Source organism: Fukomys damarensis, unplaced genomic scaffold (genome assembly GCF_012274545.1).
Source record: "Fukomys damarensis isolate Sample0158 unplaced genomic scaffold, DMR_v1.0_HiC HiC_scaffold_39, whole genome shotgun sequence".
Lineage (NCBI taxonomy): Eukaryota > Metazoa > Chordata > Mammalia > Rodentia > Bathyergidae > Fukomys > Fukomys damarensis.
This window is the reverse complement of record NW_022900951.1, coordinates 110,485,272-110,507,286: the sequence shown is the minus strand read 5'-3', so window position 1 is coordinate 110,507,286 and position 22,015 is coordinate 110,485,272. Positions and strand designations below refer to the sequence as shown.

The window sequence follows — 22,015 nt, the reverse complement described above, 5'->3', positions numbered from 1 at the left end:
CATCCTATGTTCCCACAGGGATGAGAACCTGTTCCTTAACATTCTCTTCCCCTCTGAGGAAGAATATGGATTAGGAACTGTGTATAAAATGAATGTACTCCACTAATTAAAGCTTTTTCTGTGGTACTAGGACTTGGCCTCAGGGCCTTTGTACTGTGTTCCATCCCCTGTTCTTATTTTTATATTTTTATTCTTAGACAGGACCCCACTTTATCACTAAGTAGTCTGGGCTGAGTTTGAACTTGCAGCCCCCTCTTGCCTCAGCTTCCCAGAGTGTTGGGATTATTGGCGTGCATCACCATGCCCAGTTCACTAATTAAAATTTTGATTTTTGCCCTGGATATGATAAACTTCAGTAGGGGAACACTGTACTAGCATCAAGCTGTCCATGGTAATGGGAATAAATATCAAGTGTATGAAATGGAATCCCTTTCAACCCTGGTATCTATCAGGTAAACTGCACAAGGAGTTTTGGTGTGTTAATTTTCAAAATCACTTTCTAACTAGGTTCCTGAAGACCTGATTTAAGCTGTAGGTATCTGAACCATGTGCTAAAAAACCCCAGATGTAATGCAATTCTAAGTCTGTACATAAAAGACTGCCATTTATTGTTATAATAAAAAGTTTAATATTATGGAACTTTGAACTGAATACAAACTCACTTTTTTCTTTCCCATACTTGTTTTTTATTTCCATAAATTCTTAAGTAAACTAGGCATTTCATCTTGAAATAAAGCAAGACTAAAAGGAATATGATACTGTTGCTATATTCAAATAAACTTCATTATACACTTTCACAAAAAAGGCATACAAATATGAAAGTCATAACTCATTTATTGAATGAATAGTATATGCAAGGATACCAATAAAAGGAAACTAATACTACAAACTACAATTTTGAAAATAAAGCCAATATAACAAGAACAAAATATACATAACATGAGAGGAATGTTTGATTTTTGACCCATGATGCATTCCTTATTTTTACAATTAATCTAAATGTCTGTTAAAACAAACTACACCTTGGTCTAACCTCAGTGCTTTTTAAAAAAGCAACAACACTCTTGAACACTTTTTCATTTGCTTTGAGATATTTGAGATTCACACATTTTTTTCAAGTACATAGATTCTGATTCATTAGCAGATCGACAAATCTTGCTATTCTCTTAATATCTTGAGTAGCATGTACTTCTGAGCAAGTACTATCTGAAATTCTAAAATTGCTGATCCTTGAAATAAAATTCATTTCAGTTCTGGGTTTTTAATAAATTGAGATGAATGTAAAAATCCCCCCTCCCCCCAGGAACAAGGAGCTCTTATTAAAGTATAGAAACTCAAGTCTATCTTTCTACTCTAAAGAACATTTCTTACTAACATTTCTGGTAAGGCAATAAATGCTCCAGAATAATCTTCAATATATGCTTGCAAAGATTACACTGTTTAATATCAATAACAACAAAAAAACAAAACAAAAAAGATAAAGGAAAGAAAAGACGCTTCAAAATTTTAGGCTAAAATATGCATAAAAGACAGTAATGGCAGTATTTTTTGGAAATGATGTAAATGTCATATACTTATCAAATAATGTCATGCTTATTAAAACTACAGTTAAGGACTTAAAGAGATGTACAGTAAATACACTGCTGAGGTCCATTTCTCTAAATATTAATACCACAATGTAATTACTACCCAGAAGATGATGATGCTACTTGGGAACATAAGTACTGTACAATTTTTACATTGTAAGGCACTTTTACTCAGCATGTGATGAAAACATGGACAATCAAAATATTGTAGGTTTACAACCAAAGGTGATTTTTCATGTGACTTTAATTTATATTTCAATTAATGAAAGATTATTCAGCCAATCACACCACAGTGAAAAAAACAGGTAGTCAGCCACTTATCTAGCCAACCAAAAGGTAAAGTGCTATTCTGGTTGCTAGTGGCAGGGAAAGAGCTGAAGAAACCCATACAAAATCATATATTTTAGTACATAACAAATCCATCAACTGACAGCTGTAGTATTTGAAGTCCATTATATAATTATTGACTGGCCATGATTACCCCTGACACCTTCCATTTTTCCTAAAAAAAATTCATTACAGTAGTTGTCCAAAAACGAAGGAGTTGTTTCTCCATGGGTAAGTTCTATGGCACGCAATGTAAAAATGACCTAGACACAGTGATTTAAAGATTTAAGAAATAATGTTTTTTAAACTGTTGTAAAGAAATAAAGTACAGATCCTTTGGGAAAAGTCACATAGCTTGGTAAACAAACATTTAGATCTGTCTTGCACTTCAAGTCATGAATTTTGAAAATTAATTAATCACATACACATGATGGTATATTAAAAGCAAAAAGAGAAAACACAGAAGGCAATCCACTACGAAAGCCAGTTTCCTTCTAAAAATAACAATAAAGATGGTTAAAATAAAGCAAGCATTTAGTCCCTTGATTTAAGTAAATGTGTGAATATACACACTTGACAAACGTGTTTTTAAGGGACTAGTAGTTAAAAACTTCAGTCACTAAACACAGTGTAATTTCCCACCTGTTACATTTAAAAATGCTGTTCTACCAGCTGCAGAATCTCAATATACAGTCAAGTTAATATGATTTTTTTATTTGCAACTTTGCTTTACTGTGGTAGGCTAAGTAATAGTTCAGAAATCAGAATCCCTACCCTTAGTACTGAGGTGCTATGGTAATATTAGGTAGACCACAACTAAAGCTTTTTGGTTTTGCCATAAAGAAATACATAAATGTGCTTCAGCAGTAAGTGGAAGAAAACATCACTAGCTAGAAATGCCAGTGTGAAAAATCCTTTCTAAATAGCTGGGTTCTTAGGCTTTCAGAAACAATTCTGATGATCATTAAAACAATGCCAAGCCCTACAAGGAAAAAAGCAGGCACAAAAGCCTATTTAATAGATAACCAAACAATGACGGAAAACATTAAAAGTATTAAATAAGTTTCTAAAATAGTGGTCACAAAATTAAAAATAAATACTGTTTTATGCAAAGACTGTTTTTTACTTCTACAGCACACAAGACTTCCTTACATACTTTGGGCCAATATGTTAAGTGTTCCAAGCAACAGGGCACTTGAGAGGAACAGGTTTCAGATGTGGTATCTAAAGTTCTTAGCAGGTAGTAACCCCTTAAATTTGAAAGAGGTTTAATTTACAGTTGCCAAATGTTGCTTTAAACCTGAAAGGATTCGAACATTTTGCCAGAAGCTCTTTGTATGACATGGAAAGAGAAGCAGTGTATTGTCATGAAAATTTTGGCATAAGCACTGTAGCTCACAGCTCATAATCGCCCACGTCCACGCTGGTCAGTGAGAACAACTCTGACAGGAACCAAATGAAAAGCTTCAGCACACTTCTTGGAAGAGACTTTTAGCATGTGCTTTCAAAGCTAAGATTAAAAAGAAGGTTCTCTTCATTTCTAGCCTCCATTACTTGAGTGTGAAAAAAATTCACAAATTACCATGTGTTACTACCAGCGGCATGTTTGCATTGTAAAGTAAAATTTGCTTATGTTTCCCTTGAGCATGATCCACTAAACAAACTTAAATACTCTAAACAGTAGAACTTTGTTCAGTCCAGAAATATAGCTTACTTCATTTCAATGTCTGCTTTAACTGTTGACACTATACACAGGGTTAATAGTGTTTCAACTGCTTCCCAGAAACTGCAAACTACAGCTACATAATAGCAACATGTCAAACTCAGCATCTAGAGAAGACTCATAAAACAAACAAGATGTTTTTAGACAGTTCAATGAAGGATCTAAGAGTTGGGCAGTAAAAAGTTACAAACCCTTTTAGAAAACAGTGAAAAAAGAATAGTAGTTATGGATGTCTTATTCACTCTCAGTTTTCTAACTCTGTCCCATGAACCTGTTTAAAAGATGATAAGAAAATGTAAAATATGATGCTTGAGGGGAACACAAGCAACATAATGTTATTGAGGAGTGAGAATATCTTCTTGATTCGACATTGTAACTACATTTATTGATAAAGTAGATAGCTTGTTTTTACGGTTACAAAGCTGGCTAGTTAAAACAAAAACAAGTAACAAAATTACACAAGCCTATATAATCCTCAGCATTCCGGTAACATGCTCTTAACTAAACACATTAGGATTTTAAAAATCTTAACTGCATACCATTACTGCATTATGTATTTATCAGTGGGTATTATATCTTGACAACAGATCCCATATAATTAACATTCATACCTAGTTTCCGTTAAGTTGTTGCTGAGTTTGTTGCTGATCAAGTTCTACTTTTCCTCGGCTTTTACTCTCTCGTTCCTCATCTTCTTCATCTCTCTCATCATTTCCACTATGGTTTTTACAATATAGTCTATAATAATGAAAAATATTGTTGATGAGAATACACCTATGTTATCATTAGCAGACGAGGCTGGTGCCCATATAAAATATGGGTTTCCTCATTCACACTTAAAAACACCCACAACTAATAACAGGTCCGTTTCTATCTAAAAGATAGGAAAGCATACTGTTACTGAGATAACTGAAGTTCATCTAGAATAAAATCTGTAGTTAAGGATAGCAGTTATCATAAAAGCAATTCCTCATTTTGCCCAACAAGATTAAAGCCAGGGTTTTAGCCAACTTAAAATACCAACTATTGGTGTATAGGTAAATAACATTCTATAAATTCTCTTTATATACATAATTTACAGTCACATTTCAAGAAATATATTCTATCTATACTGCTACTTGCTGTTCACATTCTGTGAAACAGTTTTACTCAACTTCTTCAAATGCCCTTTCATAATTAGTGTTCTGGCCTTGTCTACAATATATTCCTTCACAAAGCACCCATATCTCCCCAAATTGTATTCAGCTCTGTCTCTCAATCTAGAATGGTCCCGGAACCGGGGATGTAGCTCAGTGGTGCTGTGCCTGCCTGGCAAATGCAAGGTCCGAAGTTGATCCCTGGTACTGCCAAAGGAATGAATGAACAACCGAACGGTAGACTGGTCCCTCCAACTTCCATTTGTCTCCTGACACTGACTTTTTTGGATGGGATCGGTCCAGATAGCTGACAATTGTACCACATTGTGGATTTTCTAGTACTGTTGTTTCTCCCTCCATATTTCATATAACCTGGAAATAAGGTTTAAGGGCTTGGTTAACTTTAGGTTCAACTTGCATGTAATTTCAAACTGGGCCATTATTAGTGAGCCTATGCTTGATTAATTGGTTAAGGTGGTGGTGATGGCCAGATTTTGCCACTGAAAAGGGAGTCTTTTTCTCCTTTAAAACTGGAAAGCAATTCCCAGAGTGATTCTTTGACAACATGCTTCTCCAACAACCTTTTATTTGGGTATATATGCTGCATTCTTGAAATTCATTAAGTTTTTAATAAAAATAGTAATGTAGGTATTTTGGGCTAATCAAAAAGTGGGCTGATTTGAACTCATGTTAGGTCAATTACACACAGGATGATGGAACAACCCTTAGAAAATGTTCACTGTCTGCCCTCTTGTGGTCAGTAGTGAATAAAAGACTATACAGGAATTCACAAGTCACAAATATGCAGGTAAACTAAGTGTAACATTTGAGTACGATAAAAGGCCAAAATAAGATTGGGGGTTCAACAATGACAACCGACTTCAATCTAGTTTTGCTCACTATTTTAAGGACTTATACAGTTTTATTAGCTTTCAAAGAGCTATGAAGAATTTGTACTTTTAAAATGTTGCACATTGGGAACTATCTTTAAAAAAAAACTCCTGGGCTGGGGATTTAGCTCAGCGGTTTGGTGGCCTGCCTTGCAAGCGCAAGGACCTGAGTTCAATCTTCCATACAAAAAAAAAAACAAAAACAAAAAAAACTACTAATTTTAAATATGAAAAGATTCCTATACAGTGTTACCTATGAAGTACCTCAAAAATATAGCCTGAATCAAATCAAACTTCTGAAGCAGTTTATATAAAATATGAGAAGGTTAAAGATACTAGTTAGCAGGGACAAGAGGAAAAAATGAGAACCAAGACCTGTCATGTAAAGGTACAAGATCCCAATAGTGAATGTAAATGTACTGTATACCTAAAATGTACCAATAAACTCAATGAGGAAAAAAAAAAGAGATACAAGTTAAATGGCATCATGAAATAGCAAACTGACAAGGCTAGAATATGAGACTTACAGAACAATTTATTGGGGTGCTTCAAGAAAGAGGAAATGCTGGGGATTTAGCTCAGTGGTGCCACCGCCTGCCTTGCAAGTGCAAGGTCCTGAGTTCAATCCGCGGTTACCAAAAAGAAAGAGGAAAAAGACAGGGGTGGGGTGGGGATAGTTCCATTTTAAGACAGATTTCAGAAATGGCAAATACAGTGGAGGGATCTCATAAATACTCAGATTTGAATATATCAAGTCTAAAAAGGCATTTTCAAGACAACTGAGGAAATGTAGAAATGAACGTGGTATGAGATGATGTTAAATAACTGTTCACATTATAACATGGGATAATGGGATAGTGATGATGTAAGAAATTCCTATGGGGGGGTATTAGGGACTGAACCCTGGGCCTTTCCACTGAGCTACAACCCTGGCCCTTTTAAAAATTATTTTTTTATTTTGAGACAGAGTCATGCTAAATTGCTAAATTGCCCAGGCTGGGCTTGAACTTATGATCCTCCTGCCTTAGGCTCCCAGAGTGCTAGCATTACAGGTGTGTGCCAGGACACCCATTAAAGAAATATCTATGCTTCTAAGAGATGCATATGGAAGTACACAGGGAAAAATGACAAGAGATTTTGCTTTAATATACTTTTGGAGTAAAAACATGGTACATGAAATAACTGGCATTAATTAGGTAAATCATGATAGGGAAAATTACTATGCCATTCTATTTTTGTATATATTTGGAAATCTTTTTAATAAAACGTTTTATCTAAAAGGACATGTCCTTTGGTGTTAGAACAAATTTTAATCTTTTTATGGAATTTTCATTTGTGAAATATTTCCCATAGTCCTTTATATGCCCTTCATGTGTCTAGGCCCTAAGGTCATAGGTGTTAACTGAGCAAACAAGATCCCTGTGACAGAACTCATATTTTATGGTGGGAGACTGACATTTTAGAAATTTATATTAAATAATTTAAAAACTCAAGACAAAAAGGGTAAACAAAAATAAAGTTTATTATATACTCTTGTCTTCCCTTTTAAATATGATTAAGTCAAGATCTAGAAAGCGCTGCAAAGGAAGGAAAGTCATATGTAGAACACAGGGAAGCCACTTCATTCAGAAATATCCCTCCTTATATTTTCTATTTGTTGGTTCCTTTCTTGCCAAATTATCTGCACACAGACCCTCGTTTGAATTCAATGGTCCCTATCTGCAAGCCACATTACAAGCAGATTTAAGAAATATATTTTTATTATTTTATATTTTAGAGACAGGGTCTCACTATGTTGCCCAAGTTGACCTCAAACTTACTATGTACCCCAGGGTGGCTTCAAACTCAAGATCCTCCTACTTCAGCCTCCTGAGTGCTGCAATTATGGTGTGCACAACCACACCCGGTTTAAGAAAGACATTGTGATGTAGAAAATAAAAAAAGCAATTCGGGGGCCGGGGATTTAGCTCAGCGGTTCGGTGGCCTGCCTTGCAAGTGCAAGGACCCGAGTTCAATCCCCGGTACCAAAAAATAGATAAATAAACAAACAAATAAATAAAATAAAAAAGAGCAATTCAAATCATCATAGATCCTAGTACAAATATTTTTATTTAGAGATTGTCACTGAAATATTTTTTAACACTTAAAAAGTAAAATCAACATAAAGGTCTAAAATAAGAAAACAGAATATGAAACAATATATCTAAGAAAATTCTGCCAGGCATGGTGGTGCACGCCTGTAATTCCAGCATTCAGGAGGCTGATGCAGGAGGATCACCACAAGTTCAAGTGCAGCCTGGGCTATAGAGTGAGATCCTGTCTCAAAAATCAATCAATCAATCAATCAATCAAACAATCAATCACCACCTGCCTCACAAGCACAAATATATACAAATGTATAGAAGAAATATCCCAAATGATTTAAAACCACTCTCTGGGTGGTAGAATTAAAGTTAACACTAACTTTTTGTTGGATTGCTTTGAGACAGGGTATCACTATGTAGCTTAGGCTGGCCTTGAACTCTTAATCCTCCTGCCTCAGCCTCAAAAGTGCTGGGATTACAGGCATGCACCACCATGCCTGGCTAACATTGTTTTTTCCGTCACAAGTTCATGGATAGAAGTTTCTTTGTTTTTTTGTTTGTTTGTTTTTAGTACCAGGGATCAAACTCAGGACCTTGTGCTTGCCAGGCAGATGCAGTGCTGCTGAGATACATCCTTGGCCCCATCTGGCTAACTTTTGAATCTTATGTAAATTTCCAGTTTTTCCAAAATGAAGAGAGAGAACTATAATATCTAAATAAAGATAAAACTTAATGCATTATTTCTTCACATAATCAGACTGTAGATGTTTAAAATGGACTTACTTTTTTTTTTTTTTTTAAAAAATGAGACAGGGTCTCACTATATATTTGAGACTGACCTAGAACTCACTATGTAGTCCAGGCTGGTCTCAAACTCACAGGGATCCTCCTGCCTCAGCCTCCCAAGTGCTGGGATTACAGGTGTGTGCCACCATGCCTGGCTTGGACCTATTTTCAAATAATGTCTAACAAGGCACTGCATGAAAATATTCACACACCACCAAACTATCTAATGGGGAGCATGAAAACTGCTGCTTCTCTTGCATCCTTACACAACTACAAACAGGTAATAACTCTGAGTCGGTTGGGTGTGTTTGTAGAGCTCTTCTTATGGGCACAAACACATACACACATATGTGGAAGGGCATCCCAAGAAAGAGTAGAGTGATGGTGGGTCGCCTGGTGTCTGACCACACTGCCAAACTGTCCCACATCTCGACTCTTCCTCTGCATGTCTTTATGTAAGGAACAACTGTCTTGCATAAGCTATTTTTCCCATTATACAAGGAACACATAATCATTATAAGCAGAAAATTATACCATGTTTGCTCTTCTAGATAAAATTGTCAAAAATTGTGGATCTGATTAAAATTATATTGAATTCATAGATTAATTTGGTGAGAAGAGGTATACTTCAGGGCTGAATCATTCTATTAAGGAACATAATGTATTTCACCATTCATCTGTGTCTTGTAAAATACATTTTTTAAAAGAAGTTATGCCGCCTGCCTCACAAGCACAAGGACCTGAGTTCAATCCCCACTACCAAAAAAATAAAAGAAGTTAAAGGTTCACTGTATATATATGTATGTGTGTGTGTGTGTGTGTGTGTGTGTGTGTGTGTGTGTACACATGTACAGGCAGGGAGAGGAGATGATGACCATTTTTCCTTTATATTTTCTAACAAGTTATCTTTATTTTTATTATTTGTTTATTTTGTTTTTTTTTTTTGAGACAGGGTCTCACTATATAGCTCAGGCTGGCTTTGAACTCATGGTGATCCTCCTGCCTCAGCCTCCCAAGTGCTGGCACTACAGGCCCGTGCCACCACACCTGGCTAGTAACCAGTTATTTTATTTATTTATTTATTTATTTTTCGTATCAGGGATTAAATTCAGGACCTTGTGCTTGCGAGGGAGGTGCCGGAACCACTGAGCTAAATCCCCGGCCCCTAACCAGTTATTTTTAAAAGTCACCCCATACAAAAAAAAAAAAAAAAAAGGCACATCACATCACTACATAATCTAGTGCTTATTAGTTTCAGTTCAGATTTGATTCCTTTGAATTTTCTTAGTAATGACACCACTAACAATAATGTTCATTTTCTTTCTTTCTTTTTTATTGATGGGAATGGAACCCAGGGCTTCCTGAGTGTTAGTTGAGTTCTCTACCACTGAGCTACACCCACAGCCCATCCCTCTTTTTTCCTATTTCATCAGCTTAACCTTCCAAAAGAACACTAGAAATCATGTTAGTAGCTGGGTGTTCTTCATCTGAATGAAAGTGTATTTAAGCTAATGGCTTGGTTAGGTTAGAGATGAACACAACAATTACTGGAGGCTCAACCCAGACCTACCTAATTTAAATCTCTACGGGTGGGGCCCAAGCATGGACTTTTCAGAGCCAATTACCCCAGGGGATTCTAGGGCTCACTCCTGGGTAAGAACCAACGCTCCTTTAATTCAATATTTAATAAACTATTTCTGTTTTCTGTTAAATACCCACTACGTTTCCTAGCTTGCCAGGTATGATGGTGGCATATGCCTGTAATCCTAAATACTCCAGAGGCTGAAGCAGGAGGATCACAAGTTGAAGCCTTGCCTGAGCAATTTAGTGAGGCTCTGTTTCTAAATAAAGAAAAAGTTTTTTAAAAGGGCCGAGAATGTTTCACAACACTCCCTGGGTTCAATCTCTGTTACTGGAAAAAAAAATTCCTAGTTTACCAAGAGCACTCTTGTTATGGTACTTTAAGATTCAGATATTGATGGTGAATATTATAAAATGTTGCTTTACCATTCATGGGGAAGGTTTTTCTTTTATTAACTTTAATAGACGCTAACATATTTCCTAATTTTGAAGATCTTTAAATTCTTGGATTAAAGAGCTGGATTTGATTGGCCAGTATTTTATTTAGATGTTTGTATATGTATTTATAAAAGTCAGACTAGCCTAGAGTTTCTTCTTTTATCTTTGTCAGGTTTGATATCACAGGTATGCATGCTTTCTAGAATAAGTCAAGATTTTCTTCTATATCTATGTGCTATACCTCTTCAAATACTTTATACTGGAATTATCTGTTCCTTGAAAACTTGACAGAACTCTGCTGAAAAATATTTGTGCCTTTAAAATTAAACAAAATATGGCAAATTTTATAATAGCACTAGCACCTTCTGCAGGTACCCAAATGATTGATACTGTGTGAACTGCTTTTTACACAGACTAGACCCTGAAGTTACTGGTTTACTATAGTCTAGTCATGTGAGAATATGGAAATGCTTTACCACTTTTGAAGGCCAATTAAAATTCAGAGAGCCTTACCATATTATACTCCACGTGATTAATCAAATGGAACCATTATAGATATGTATTATATTACTAGCCCAAAGAAGCACCATCAAAAGAATGGAAGAACCATCAAAAGGACAGTGACATGCAACCCTAAAACTCTGCTCTTTTTTGTGGTGCTAGGGGTCAAACTCAGAGCCTTATACATGCTAGAGAAGTGATCTACCACTGAGCTACCCCTCTAGCATCTTCAAATCCTACTTTCATCATCCTTCCAAGACAATCTCGTGGTTTTTATCTTCACAATCATCTCCTAACTCATCTCTCCATGTCCCCTTTGTTTCTGTCACAAAGGTCTTACGCATACTCTTCTCTCTGCCTGTAACACCTCCTCTAAGTTCACCTCTGTCCTTCTATTTCAGCTATAGCACCATTTCCTTCAGACTACATTAGCTCTTCCTTTTTATAGCGCCTCACAGCACTCTAACATCTTTAGTGTGCTTATGTAGTTTGTAATCATGTATTTACTTGCCATTGATTAATGGTCTCTCCTGAAAGACTATGCTTCATAAGCATACAGTCTGTCAGTTCTAGATGCTCAGGTCTAAGCAAAATGCCTGGCCTAGGGTAAGCATAATACTGGATGAACAAATGTTAATCCAGGGCTACGCAGGAAGATGCAAATGTCAATCATAATTCTCACACCTTATATAACATCCTCAGTGATCTACACATGACTAAACACTAAGAATAGCGATCAAGTAAACTAGTGTCATCTATTTAAGGGGAGTTACTTATGGACAGTTCTAGGAAAACAGACAATTGTTTTCTTACTTGTAAATTCCTCGTGACATATTTTCAATGTATTTAGCTTTGTCTTGTACTCCACAGTGGTAATGGTAGGTCTTCACACAGGCTTTTATTTCACATCCAATAGTAGCACCAGGCTGACTGCAAAGTGTACATTTCTGTTTAAAGAAAGAAAAATAATCATCATAAGCCATATTTCAGAGTTAGGCAATATTTTTATTGTTGTTGTTGCTTGAGACAGGATCTCCTGAACATATGGTGATCCTCCTGCCTCAGCCTCCTGAGTGCTGGGATTACAAGCCCAGCCAGGCTGTATTATCTATTTTATTCATACTATTCATATTTCAGCCAAGCATTTAAGTTTACAAAGCAAACAGTGGCCACTTTCTATTTTTAAAAGGGAATACACAGAACTAATTACACAGCACATAATTAAAATAAGGCTATAGCCAGACACAGGTGTGTATTATCGGTAGTCCCACCTATTCAGAATGTTGAGGCAGGAAGATCACTTGAGTCCAGGAAACCCTGTCTCAAAACAAAACAAAATAAACTGGGCATGGTGGTACATGCTTATAATCTCAGCACTGGGGAGGCTGAGGCAGGAGGATCACTGTGTGTTTGAGGCCATCCTGGGCTAAAAAGTAAGTTCAAGGCCAGCCTGAACTACAAAGCGAGACCCTGCCTCAAAAAGCCAAGTAATAATAATAATGCTGTAACATAAACCATACTTTGATGAACTTTCTGAAGTCATCCCCTGATGTTTCTATTACTTAACATTTATAAATTGCCAGGGTGTTAGAAAAACATCTTAGCCAGGAGAGATCTGAAATCTAAGTACTATAGAGAGAAGACACTCCTTGATAATGTCAAAACCAAAAAGAATAATACTGCATATTTCAGTGGTTTGACTTCTTTTCTTCTCCGAATGAATGAGATCCTTTCTTATTTTGACAGGGGGAAAGAAAGAGAAAACAAAAAAGCAACCCCCTCAGAGAAAGATCATTACCAAGTAGGCAAAAGGACAGAGGGAGACTAAAGGATGTGAAACCTTTCAAGGCTTCCCAGTTTGGCCTACATCAGCCTCACCTAAAGAATGATCTAAGATGAAAAGGTACCTGGTGAAAAAAAGGACTTCAAAGTTCATTCTGTTTGAAAAATATGAGGTTAGGTAAATTGCTTTATTGTATAACTTCTGATAGCTTTTTCTCCAGGAAGAAGTATACAGTAAACAGTTTTCAAGTTTACGAAATTCTAAATGCTCTTTTATTTTGGGAGCTGTGTGAGAGTATCCTGATAGACTAATTTCCTTTGGAGCACCTGTCGGAGAAATGCGAGGTTAGAAGTGCAGAGATGAACAATAAATTGATCAAGACAGTTAGTTGAAATCTTGGGCTGGGCAAGGTGGTGCACACACCTATCATCCCAGCATCTGGGAGGCTAAGGCAGAGGATCACTGAGAGTTCAAGGCCAGCCTGAGCTACATAGTGAGACCCTGATTCAAAAAACAAAAACAACAAAAAAGAGTTGAATTGTTGTCCTACTCACATAATTGAATGTTAGTTGTACCATACATTTCTGCATTATAGAACAAATGATCTACCCCCCTTTTTCAGTACTATAGGTTGTTTTTTAACGTTTCATTTTATAAAGTATCAATATACTCAACTAGATCAAAATGGAAAAGAATGTTCACACTTTAAAACAGGAAGTGCTGCAAAGAAAGGGTGGTTTCTAGTGGAGTCAAAGATGATAAATGTCTGAAAGCACTACATGAAACTGTAGCAGGACCTCACAATCAAGGGATCAGATCCCACCTGCATCCACACAGCAGACATTATGACCTATCTGCTATGCTACAATACAGTTGAAACTGAATCTAAGCAAGCCTTTACATGTAATTCTCACTTTAAATGGAAATATGGGGATAGAGAGACAAGTGAAATAGTATTATGGGGAAGGAAACAATACTAGGATATTCTACAGAAAAATTAACTCATTTTCTTCAACAAGTCAGTAGTATAAAATACAAAAGCAACCAAGAGAGGGTGAATGGCCTGCGCTGTATTGAATAAGGGATGTACTACATGAGAACCAAATGCATAGCCTTCCTTTGGAATCCAACTCAACTAAATCAACCTTACAGTGTTGAGACAGTTGAGGAAATACAAATATGAACTGGTATCTATTAACTTGGGAGGTGCATTATGTTGTTGTTAGGTAAGAAAATGTCCAATTAAGAGATGTATACTGAAGTATGTAGAGGTGAAATGTATGAAGTGTGAACTCTGCTTTAAAATACTTCAAACATTAAGAATTGAAGGTCTAGATGAAATAAATGAGGCAAACATTTGATAACTGCTGGATCGGGGTGATGGGTAGATGTATTACTAGTCTTTCTTCACTTGATGTTTTAAAATTTACAGAACAGAGCGGGTGAAGGGAGGGCAGGGACAAGGGGAAAAATGAGAACCAAGACCTGTCATGTAAAGGAAAAAGATCCCAATAATGAATGTGACTGTACTGTATACCTAAAATGTACCAATAAACTCAATAAAAATTTTCCAGAACAAAATATTGAAAATTAAAAGTAATTCATTTCTAGAGATGACTGCTGTCTCAAAGAAAAGACTTTCCATTCCACTGACATTTTATACTCAGAAGCCTTAAAGGAATAAATAATTAATAGAAGACACCAGCATTTTTTGAAGCTTCTTATTAGTAATTCAGAATGTTTAAAAACATGAGACTAAAACACAATTTATTAAAGAAACTTTAAAGTTATAGTTAACATTTTAAGAGACATAACTGTTTATATGTAATTTAAACAAAAGACTAAAAACATTTCTCTTTATTAAAACAAAAAGAAGAATTAAAAATATCAGGTGGTTCTCAATGCTGCATTAGGCTTATGGAATTTTTCTTTAAGCAAGTTTATACATGTAACATTTTAAACTTTATGAGGTTTATCACATTTGCATCTTCACTTATTTTATTGAAATACTTGAAAAACCCTGAAATGTAAACCTTTTTTGTATAATTTACTTAAGAAATGAAGTTGCATAGAAAAAGGAATGCATTTTATTAACATGAGTATCCTTTATTATATTACATGTAAGTCAAATATATACCTTTCTTTAACATATGTACTACTTTATATTTATTTTCCTGACGACTGGATGTATTAGAGATATGCTGTAAGTAGAGAATCAAGAGTAATGTGGCATAACAGAAATATAAAAATCACAGACCATTCTTTTCCCCCGCTTAATCTCCTGAAGTACAGTTTTAATATCAAAATCTCCAAATTCTGCTCTTGATGTTGTCGTGAGCTGGACTGTGCCAGAAGAAAACAACTGGAGAAGAAAAATGCAGAAATATTACCATTCAGAGTCCTTATGAGAAAAAGAGTAAATAAGATTATAATAAACATGTTATACTGCTTTAATTTCCAGAGCAAAAGATACTTTTTAATAATAGGTACCAAGTCAAATATTTTAATATATTTGTATCTGATTAAAATACAACCAAAAATAACAACTGGGAAAAAAACTAGGATTACCAGTGTGCAGCCAAGATTAAATACTCTGCTATAAATAATGAAGATTTCAGCAATATCACCCTGTTGTCTCAACTGTTTTACATTTTCATAAAGTTTCAAAAAATAGTTTAAATAGCAAATTTCAACCAGAGATGTAGACAAGAGTCTCCTTTGTTTTTAATTTTCTTTTTTTTTTTTTTTGGTGGTACCAGGGATTCAACTCGGGTCCTTGCACTTGCGAGGCAGGTCACCGAACGCTGAGCTAAATCCCCACCCCTCCTTTGTTTTTTCTTTTCAAAACAGACATGTCTGGAATCTATTCCATGGGGGTCCTAGACACAAATATTTTGGAAGAAACTTCCCAGGTAAATCTTATGTGTACCTTAGTGAAGACTTCTGATATAAATACTTTTAAAAACTTACCCATAAATGGGATGAATGACTTAATACAATGTAACCCACCCTAAAACATTTTCGTACTCTAAGACAGGCCTTGATTTAAGGATGCAAAAATAAAGACAACGCTGGGCATGGTGGTACATGCCTGTAATCCCAGCACTCTGGAGGCTGAGGCAGGAGGAACGCCGTGAGTTCGAGACCAGCCTGAGCTACATAGTGAGTTCCAGGTCAGTCTCAACTACACAGTGAGACCTTGTCTCAAAAAACCAAAAATAAATAAATAAATAAATAAATAAATAAAAAGAACTTCACCTTATTCTTATCTTCAAGGAATTTAGGGGCCTATTATAGAAGGTAGGTTCATCAATAGATAATTGCAACACAGTTTGCTAAACACAATAATAATGGCATTTATTATAGTAGAGGCCTGAAATACCTTTCATGACATATTTAGAGAGGAAATTCTTACAGCTGTGAAATAATTAATAATCACAGCCAGCCTGATGGATCACACTGAATATAATAAAAATAATTAGTATTACTTCAAATTCTACTAAAATATAAAGGCTATTTTTTTCAAAGTCTGAAGTTTACAGGATATTACTATTCATTCGTGAAACACTAATGCTAGGGGAAATTTTCCCTTTGGTTACTAGTTAAATGATTTTCAAAAAAACGTGGGCTTAAAAGCACACATGAAGAACCATACTTACCATACACTTATAATGTGCAGCTGCCTTCTTGGCATTAAATATATGCAGTTTTCCTCTTGCTTCATTTTCTTCCTCCCCTACATGACAAAATCCACATTTAGGCCTGATGTCACTGGGGCTGCTTCTGTGCGGAGACCTATCTCTCTGCAAATGGAAAAGAAAAAAGAAAGCACTTTAAAAACGCTATCAGTATTTCAAGCTTATTTAACATTTCAAATGATAAACCCTACCTATAAACATAGTTTAAATGAAATATTCATGATGTAACAAAAACTAAGAATCCAATAGTTTCCTACTTACATAGGAACTACTTTCCATTTCATCTGTTCCATGGGAGGATGTGGACCTGGTGTCTTCAGACAGTCCCTTAAAATTAGTTTTTCTGGGTCTTCCTTTGCGACTTTTCTTTTTACTTTTGGGGGATGAGGGCTCCAGTTCATGTTCATTAAAACTTTCTTCTAAATCAGCTGCTTAAAAAAATGAACAAAAGCTTTATATGGACCAATCTTAAAAGGAGCATTAGTTTATCAGTCCAAAGAACATACATTTTCCTTATAATTAAATCATTAGAAATGAGGCAAAATGGTCTGTGGTATAATAAAAACCGCAACCTAATGTTTTAGATAATGTAACAAAAATAAAATATAAAAAATATAGTAGTATGACAATCATAGTAACCTGTATTATTTCCTTTGACTTGCAACTTGTGATCCTGACTGTACAATTTTATTTTATCTTTTGTTTTTCTGAGACAGGGTCTCCCTAAGTAGCTCAGACTGGCCTGAAACTTGAGATTCTCCTGTCTCAGACTCCTGAGTGTTGAGATTACAGGTGTGTGCCACCACATTGACTCTTTCAAATATTTTAAAGTCATTTATAATAAAAGCAAAACCAGTTTCCCAGTCACAATGACCATATTTCAAGAGCTTATCAGCCACACATGACTAGCTGCACTAGTACTGAGCCACACAGATATAGACTGTTTCCATCACTGCAGAAAAGTAATAGGAAAAAATTTTATGTATAAATTTCAGAATTATATTTCCCAGCAATTTGAAAATAATTTCTAGCACTAATGGAACCTACTTCATTCAATTACTAACTATAAATACTTATTAAGTGTCTACGTACATAGACAATGTATTTAATTTTTCAAAAAGGTGTAAAAACTGAATTCTTACTTATCTCAGGGTGAAATCATAACAGTTTCAGGAATGGCCATTTAGTACCTTCCTCGGTTCTTCCTCTGTCATGTTATTGATTGTAATTCTAGAGACCAATTTCTCAACAAAATAGCACATCAACTCCTCTCAAATGCTAATGTCTGCCTATTTATTGGAAGTACTGGGTATTGAACCCATGGTCTTCATTCTGAGCTACAGTCCCAGCCAGACCTTTTAAAAAATTTATGTTGAGACAGAGTCTCATGAAGTCACTAAGCTGCCCACAATGGACTCAAACTGGAGAGCCTCCTGCCTTAGTGTCCCAGAGTACTAGTATTACTTGAAATATTTTCTTTTAGAAATAAAAACACATACGTTATGGTAAGAAAAAGGCAATTCAATTAGTACACTTGAATACATGGAAAAACTCGGAAAATGGCAAGTATTAGAATGCTTGCAAAACATTTAAGTTATATGAATGTAACTTCACATAATTATGATAGTATTGGAGGGAATTAAGGGAAAATGGTGTAAATTATTGGACAATATTTATAGGGAACAAGACAAATTTATATGAATAACTCTTCCTATGCAGACAGAAAACTAAACATAATTTCCTGACCATAACACAATAGCAAGTTTCATATAAAAGCATACTATTCACCTTTAATAGTCAAAGTGACATTGTTTAAGACACAGAATGTCATTAAAGCTGTCAGAATTACTTACACTTGCCAAAAAGTAAAAAGTCTCAAAATGAGAAATCACAAATGTTTCAATTTTTGAGGTATGTCTGTATATGTGTATATGTGTGTGTATGTATGTATGTACACACACACTAAACATTTCAGTTGTGAGCATACATAGTGGTACCTCTGTTCAAAAACACTTTCGCTTGCAAACAATTTGGTTCACAAACAGAAGCATTTAGCAAAATTTTGTTTGCAAACTCTGCATCGGGTAACAAACACGATCGTGGCTATCTTTCCCACACAAACACAAACATGGCCACCTTTCCAAAATTGTAGAACAAATTGAATTTTGAACTGAGGTACCACTATACATGTAACATTTCATTATTCTAATAAAAAAAATCACGAGTACCGTAACACTACATTATTAAACATCTAAAGGAAATTACTTAAGAACTTATTCTATTAACAGCACACAAGACTAGTTTTCCACATGACACATTTTTCCTAAATATAGAATCAGTCAGCAAAAAAATTTTGGAGACTTCAACATCAATAGTAAAAGTAAGATTTAAATGCGATTTTCAAATTTCTGGGAAGTAAAAAGAATAATGGTGAATCAAAGGGCAAAGAGTAAATTAGCAGTATTTCCTATATTGTGACAAAAAATTATTATTCTTTTTTTTTTTTTTTTTGGTACTGGGGATCGAACTCAGGTCTTTGTGCTTGCGAGGCAGGCGGTAGAACCACTGAGCTAAATCCCCGGCCCAAGATTATTATTCTTATATAAATTCATATACAATTAAGTTCCAAGTGGAAAAACGGATTTAGGAAGTGATGAGAAAATTCACAAAATATATATAGTTAATAGTCACAATTTAAAAATATTAAATTTCTGCCAGGTATGGTGGCACACACCAGTCCAACCTACTTTGAGAGGTTGAGGCAGGAGACTGAAAAGGTTGAGATCAGTCAGGGCAACTTAGTAAGACCTTGTCTCAAAATTTAAAAAATTAAAAGAGCTTGGGGATATAGCTCAGTAGCAAAGCGCCTGCCTAGCATTTCAGAGGCCCTGGGTTCATTCCCCAGTACCATAAAGAAATTTAATTTCCCTAGAATCAAAGCGCTAATTAAATGATATATTATTTACACCTATCAAAACAAGACCGACCGAACGACCTTCCTTCCTTCCTTTCCTTCCTTCCCTTCCTTCCTTCCTTACTACCTGAGATCAAACTCAGGACACTTTGCTTGCACTTGAAAAGCAGGTGGCGGAACCACTGAGCTAAATCCCCAGCCCTGAGACTTTAAATAGTCACAAAAACTACAACAAACTCAACAAAACTGTATTAGAAGTAAAAAAATAATAGAATTCCTCTCCAAAGGGAGAGCACAGACCATGCTTCTAGATAAACAGGATCAACATTAGAAAACAAGATCTTGCTAATCTAATTTAATATAAAATGAAACTTTAAGATGATTCTATAGTTTTCTGGAAAAGTAAAATGGACAAGAATACCAAATAGTATCTGTTTAAAAATATCAAGTAAGGGATGGGGATTTAGCTCAGTGGTTCTGCACTGCCTGCCTCACAAGGTCCTGAGTTTGATCCCTGGTACCAAAACAATGACAGCAACAAAAAACAAACAAACAAACAAAAAATAAATAAAAAAAAAAACCCAAAATAAAAAATAAAAATATCAAGTGTACTATACAGCAACAGCAGTTAACATACTGGCTTGAGAACAATAAGCTTGAAAACAGACCAAGTGGATGAGAAAGGTTAAATCTGAAAACAGACCAATAAGTATTTGGGAATTGAGAAGGTAATGGTAGCATTTCAGATGAGTGCAGAAAAGACAATGGCATTACTAACTATTGTTTGCCTCATACTTTATGAAAAAAATTAGAGCTGGACTTAAAAACTTAATCACTAAATGATAAATGTAACTGAAGAAAAATAAGAGATTTTTTTTATATACTGTTGGGATTGGGACACATAAGTGGCCATAAAGGGAAAGAGTTGTAACTAAAAATAAGTAGCTATTATATAGCAAAAGTCACCACAAGCTAAGTTAAAAGACAAATTGGGCCTGCAATACTCAGCAACACTGTCCGCAACAACAAAAAGACAAACTGAGAAACCATTTGCATATGGTGGCCGAAATGTAATACCTGTATCACAGAGATTGACTTCAATTCAACTTTCCAAAGATAAACCTCCCAAGAAAAAAATACTGAAAGGACAGGAATGGGTAATTCATAAGACAAACAAATAATGACCAAAAATATGAATAGAAGCCCAACCTTACTAGTGGTGACAGAAATGAAAATTAAATGACATAATCGGATTGGCAAAAATTAATGACTGAAAATATTAAACATTTAAGACTGATACTACTGGCGTTAGCACAAACCTAGTAAATGGTTTTTGAAGCAGTGTAACAGTACTTATTCGTAATGTTAAAAATCATAGAACCTTTGACCTGACAGCTTCATTTCTAGGACTTTATCCCATAGTTGCATGTATTAAGTAAACACATACATTTTCTTTCCTTTTTCATACATATATGAGCGATGGTTTTCACAAGAAAGATCACTACAGCATTATTTGTAACCACTGAAAAATAGATATAGCCTATTTTTATTAATATGTCCTTAAAGTGTGATTCCATATATTCTATGGAATATTACTTTAAAATAAGGTCTGTAAGGGATCCACCGCGAGAAGGAGAGCCACGCCAGCTCCCAAACCAGCCACCATCGCTCAAGCGCCGGGAGGTAGGCTGGGCCTGGAGCCACCATGGGAAGGAAAGCCACGCCTGCTCCCAACCCAACCGCGATCTCTCAAGTCCCGGAAGGTAGTTGGGGCCCAGATCCAAGGCAGGAAGGAGAGCCACGCCTGCTCCCGACCCAGCCTCCATCGCTCAAGCGCTGGAAGGTAGCTGCACAGGCACCCCTGAACCCCCATAAGTCCCCTACCCCGCACTCTCAGACCTCCTGTGTCAGTCTTTGGACCCACACTGCAGAGGCAGAGGTGGTCATCAAGGGTATTTTTCTGAGTTCCCAACTTTGAACATCTTTAAAGAAAGGGAGTGGGAAACCTGTAATAGAACGTTGTGGAGTTCAACCATTCAGAAGGTTGGGGAACTCAATCTGGGCCTTGCAGCCTGAGGTCAGTCAGCGTCATGGGGTTCAGCCATCAGCTGAGACCAGGGGTCTTGCATCCTCGCTCTGTCTGGGCCATTAAATGGTAAATACACTATATTGAAATTTTGTTCACTGCAGACATGTTCTGGACTGCTTCTTGATTTCAATTTAATTCAAATGGTTTAAGGGTGATAGACTAGTGACTACCACAGGTGGTCAATGTCCAAGTTGTGCTTGATCTTAATGTGTTGCTGATTGTATCAGTTGGGATAAAGCATTGTGGATGATTTGATGAGCTGTTTTCTCTGATGTTATGAAGATGAGAATATCTGTGGGTCGTTAGAGACACTGAAGCTAGGGTGAAAATATATCAGGAAGATGTGGGTGACAACCTAGAGATTAAACCAAAGACAGTCTGACAACAAAAATAAAAATGAGAAAACACTTAAGCAAGACACAAGGACAGACTTCCAGTTTACCAATGGCAAACAGTAGGGCAAATGAGGATGAAAAGGC

At 35.8% G+C, this 22,015-nt stretch overlaps 1 protein-coding gene across 4 annotated transcripts in view; it reads right to left on the bottom strand.

Moving 5' to 3' along the window:
* Window positions 1-887: 887 nt before the first annotated feature.
* Window positions 888-22,015, bottom strand: part of Phf6 (PHD finger protein 6) — a 58,098-nt gene continuing 36,970 nt past the window's right edge. The window contains exons 6-11 of one of the 4 annotated variants that reach the window (XM_010614292.3): window positions 16,795-16,964; window positions 16,495-16,638; window positions 15,093-15,197; window positions 11,866-11,999; window positions 4,248-4,374; window positions 888-2,176 (exon numbers count right to left, since the gene is read on the bottom strand). In XM_010614292.3, coding sequence (XP_010612594.1) covers window positions 4,248-4,374; window positions 11,866-11,999; window positions 15,093-15,197; window positions 16,495-16,638; window positions 16,795-16,964 — 680 coding nt within the window. In that variant the 3' untranslated portion in view covers window positions 888-2,176. Of the gene's footprint in view, window positions 2,177-3,205; window positions 3,908-4,247; window positions 4,375-11,865; window positions 12,000-15,092; window positions 15,198-16,494; window positions 16,639-16,794; window positions 16,965-22,015 lie in introns of those variants that run through there. The other 3 variants (XM_010614291.3, XM_010614290.3, XM_010614293.3) reach the window with 3 other exon arrangements.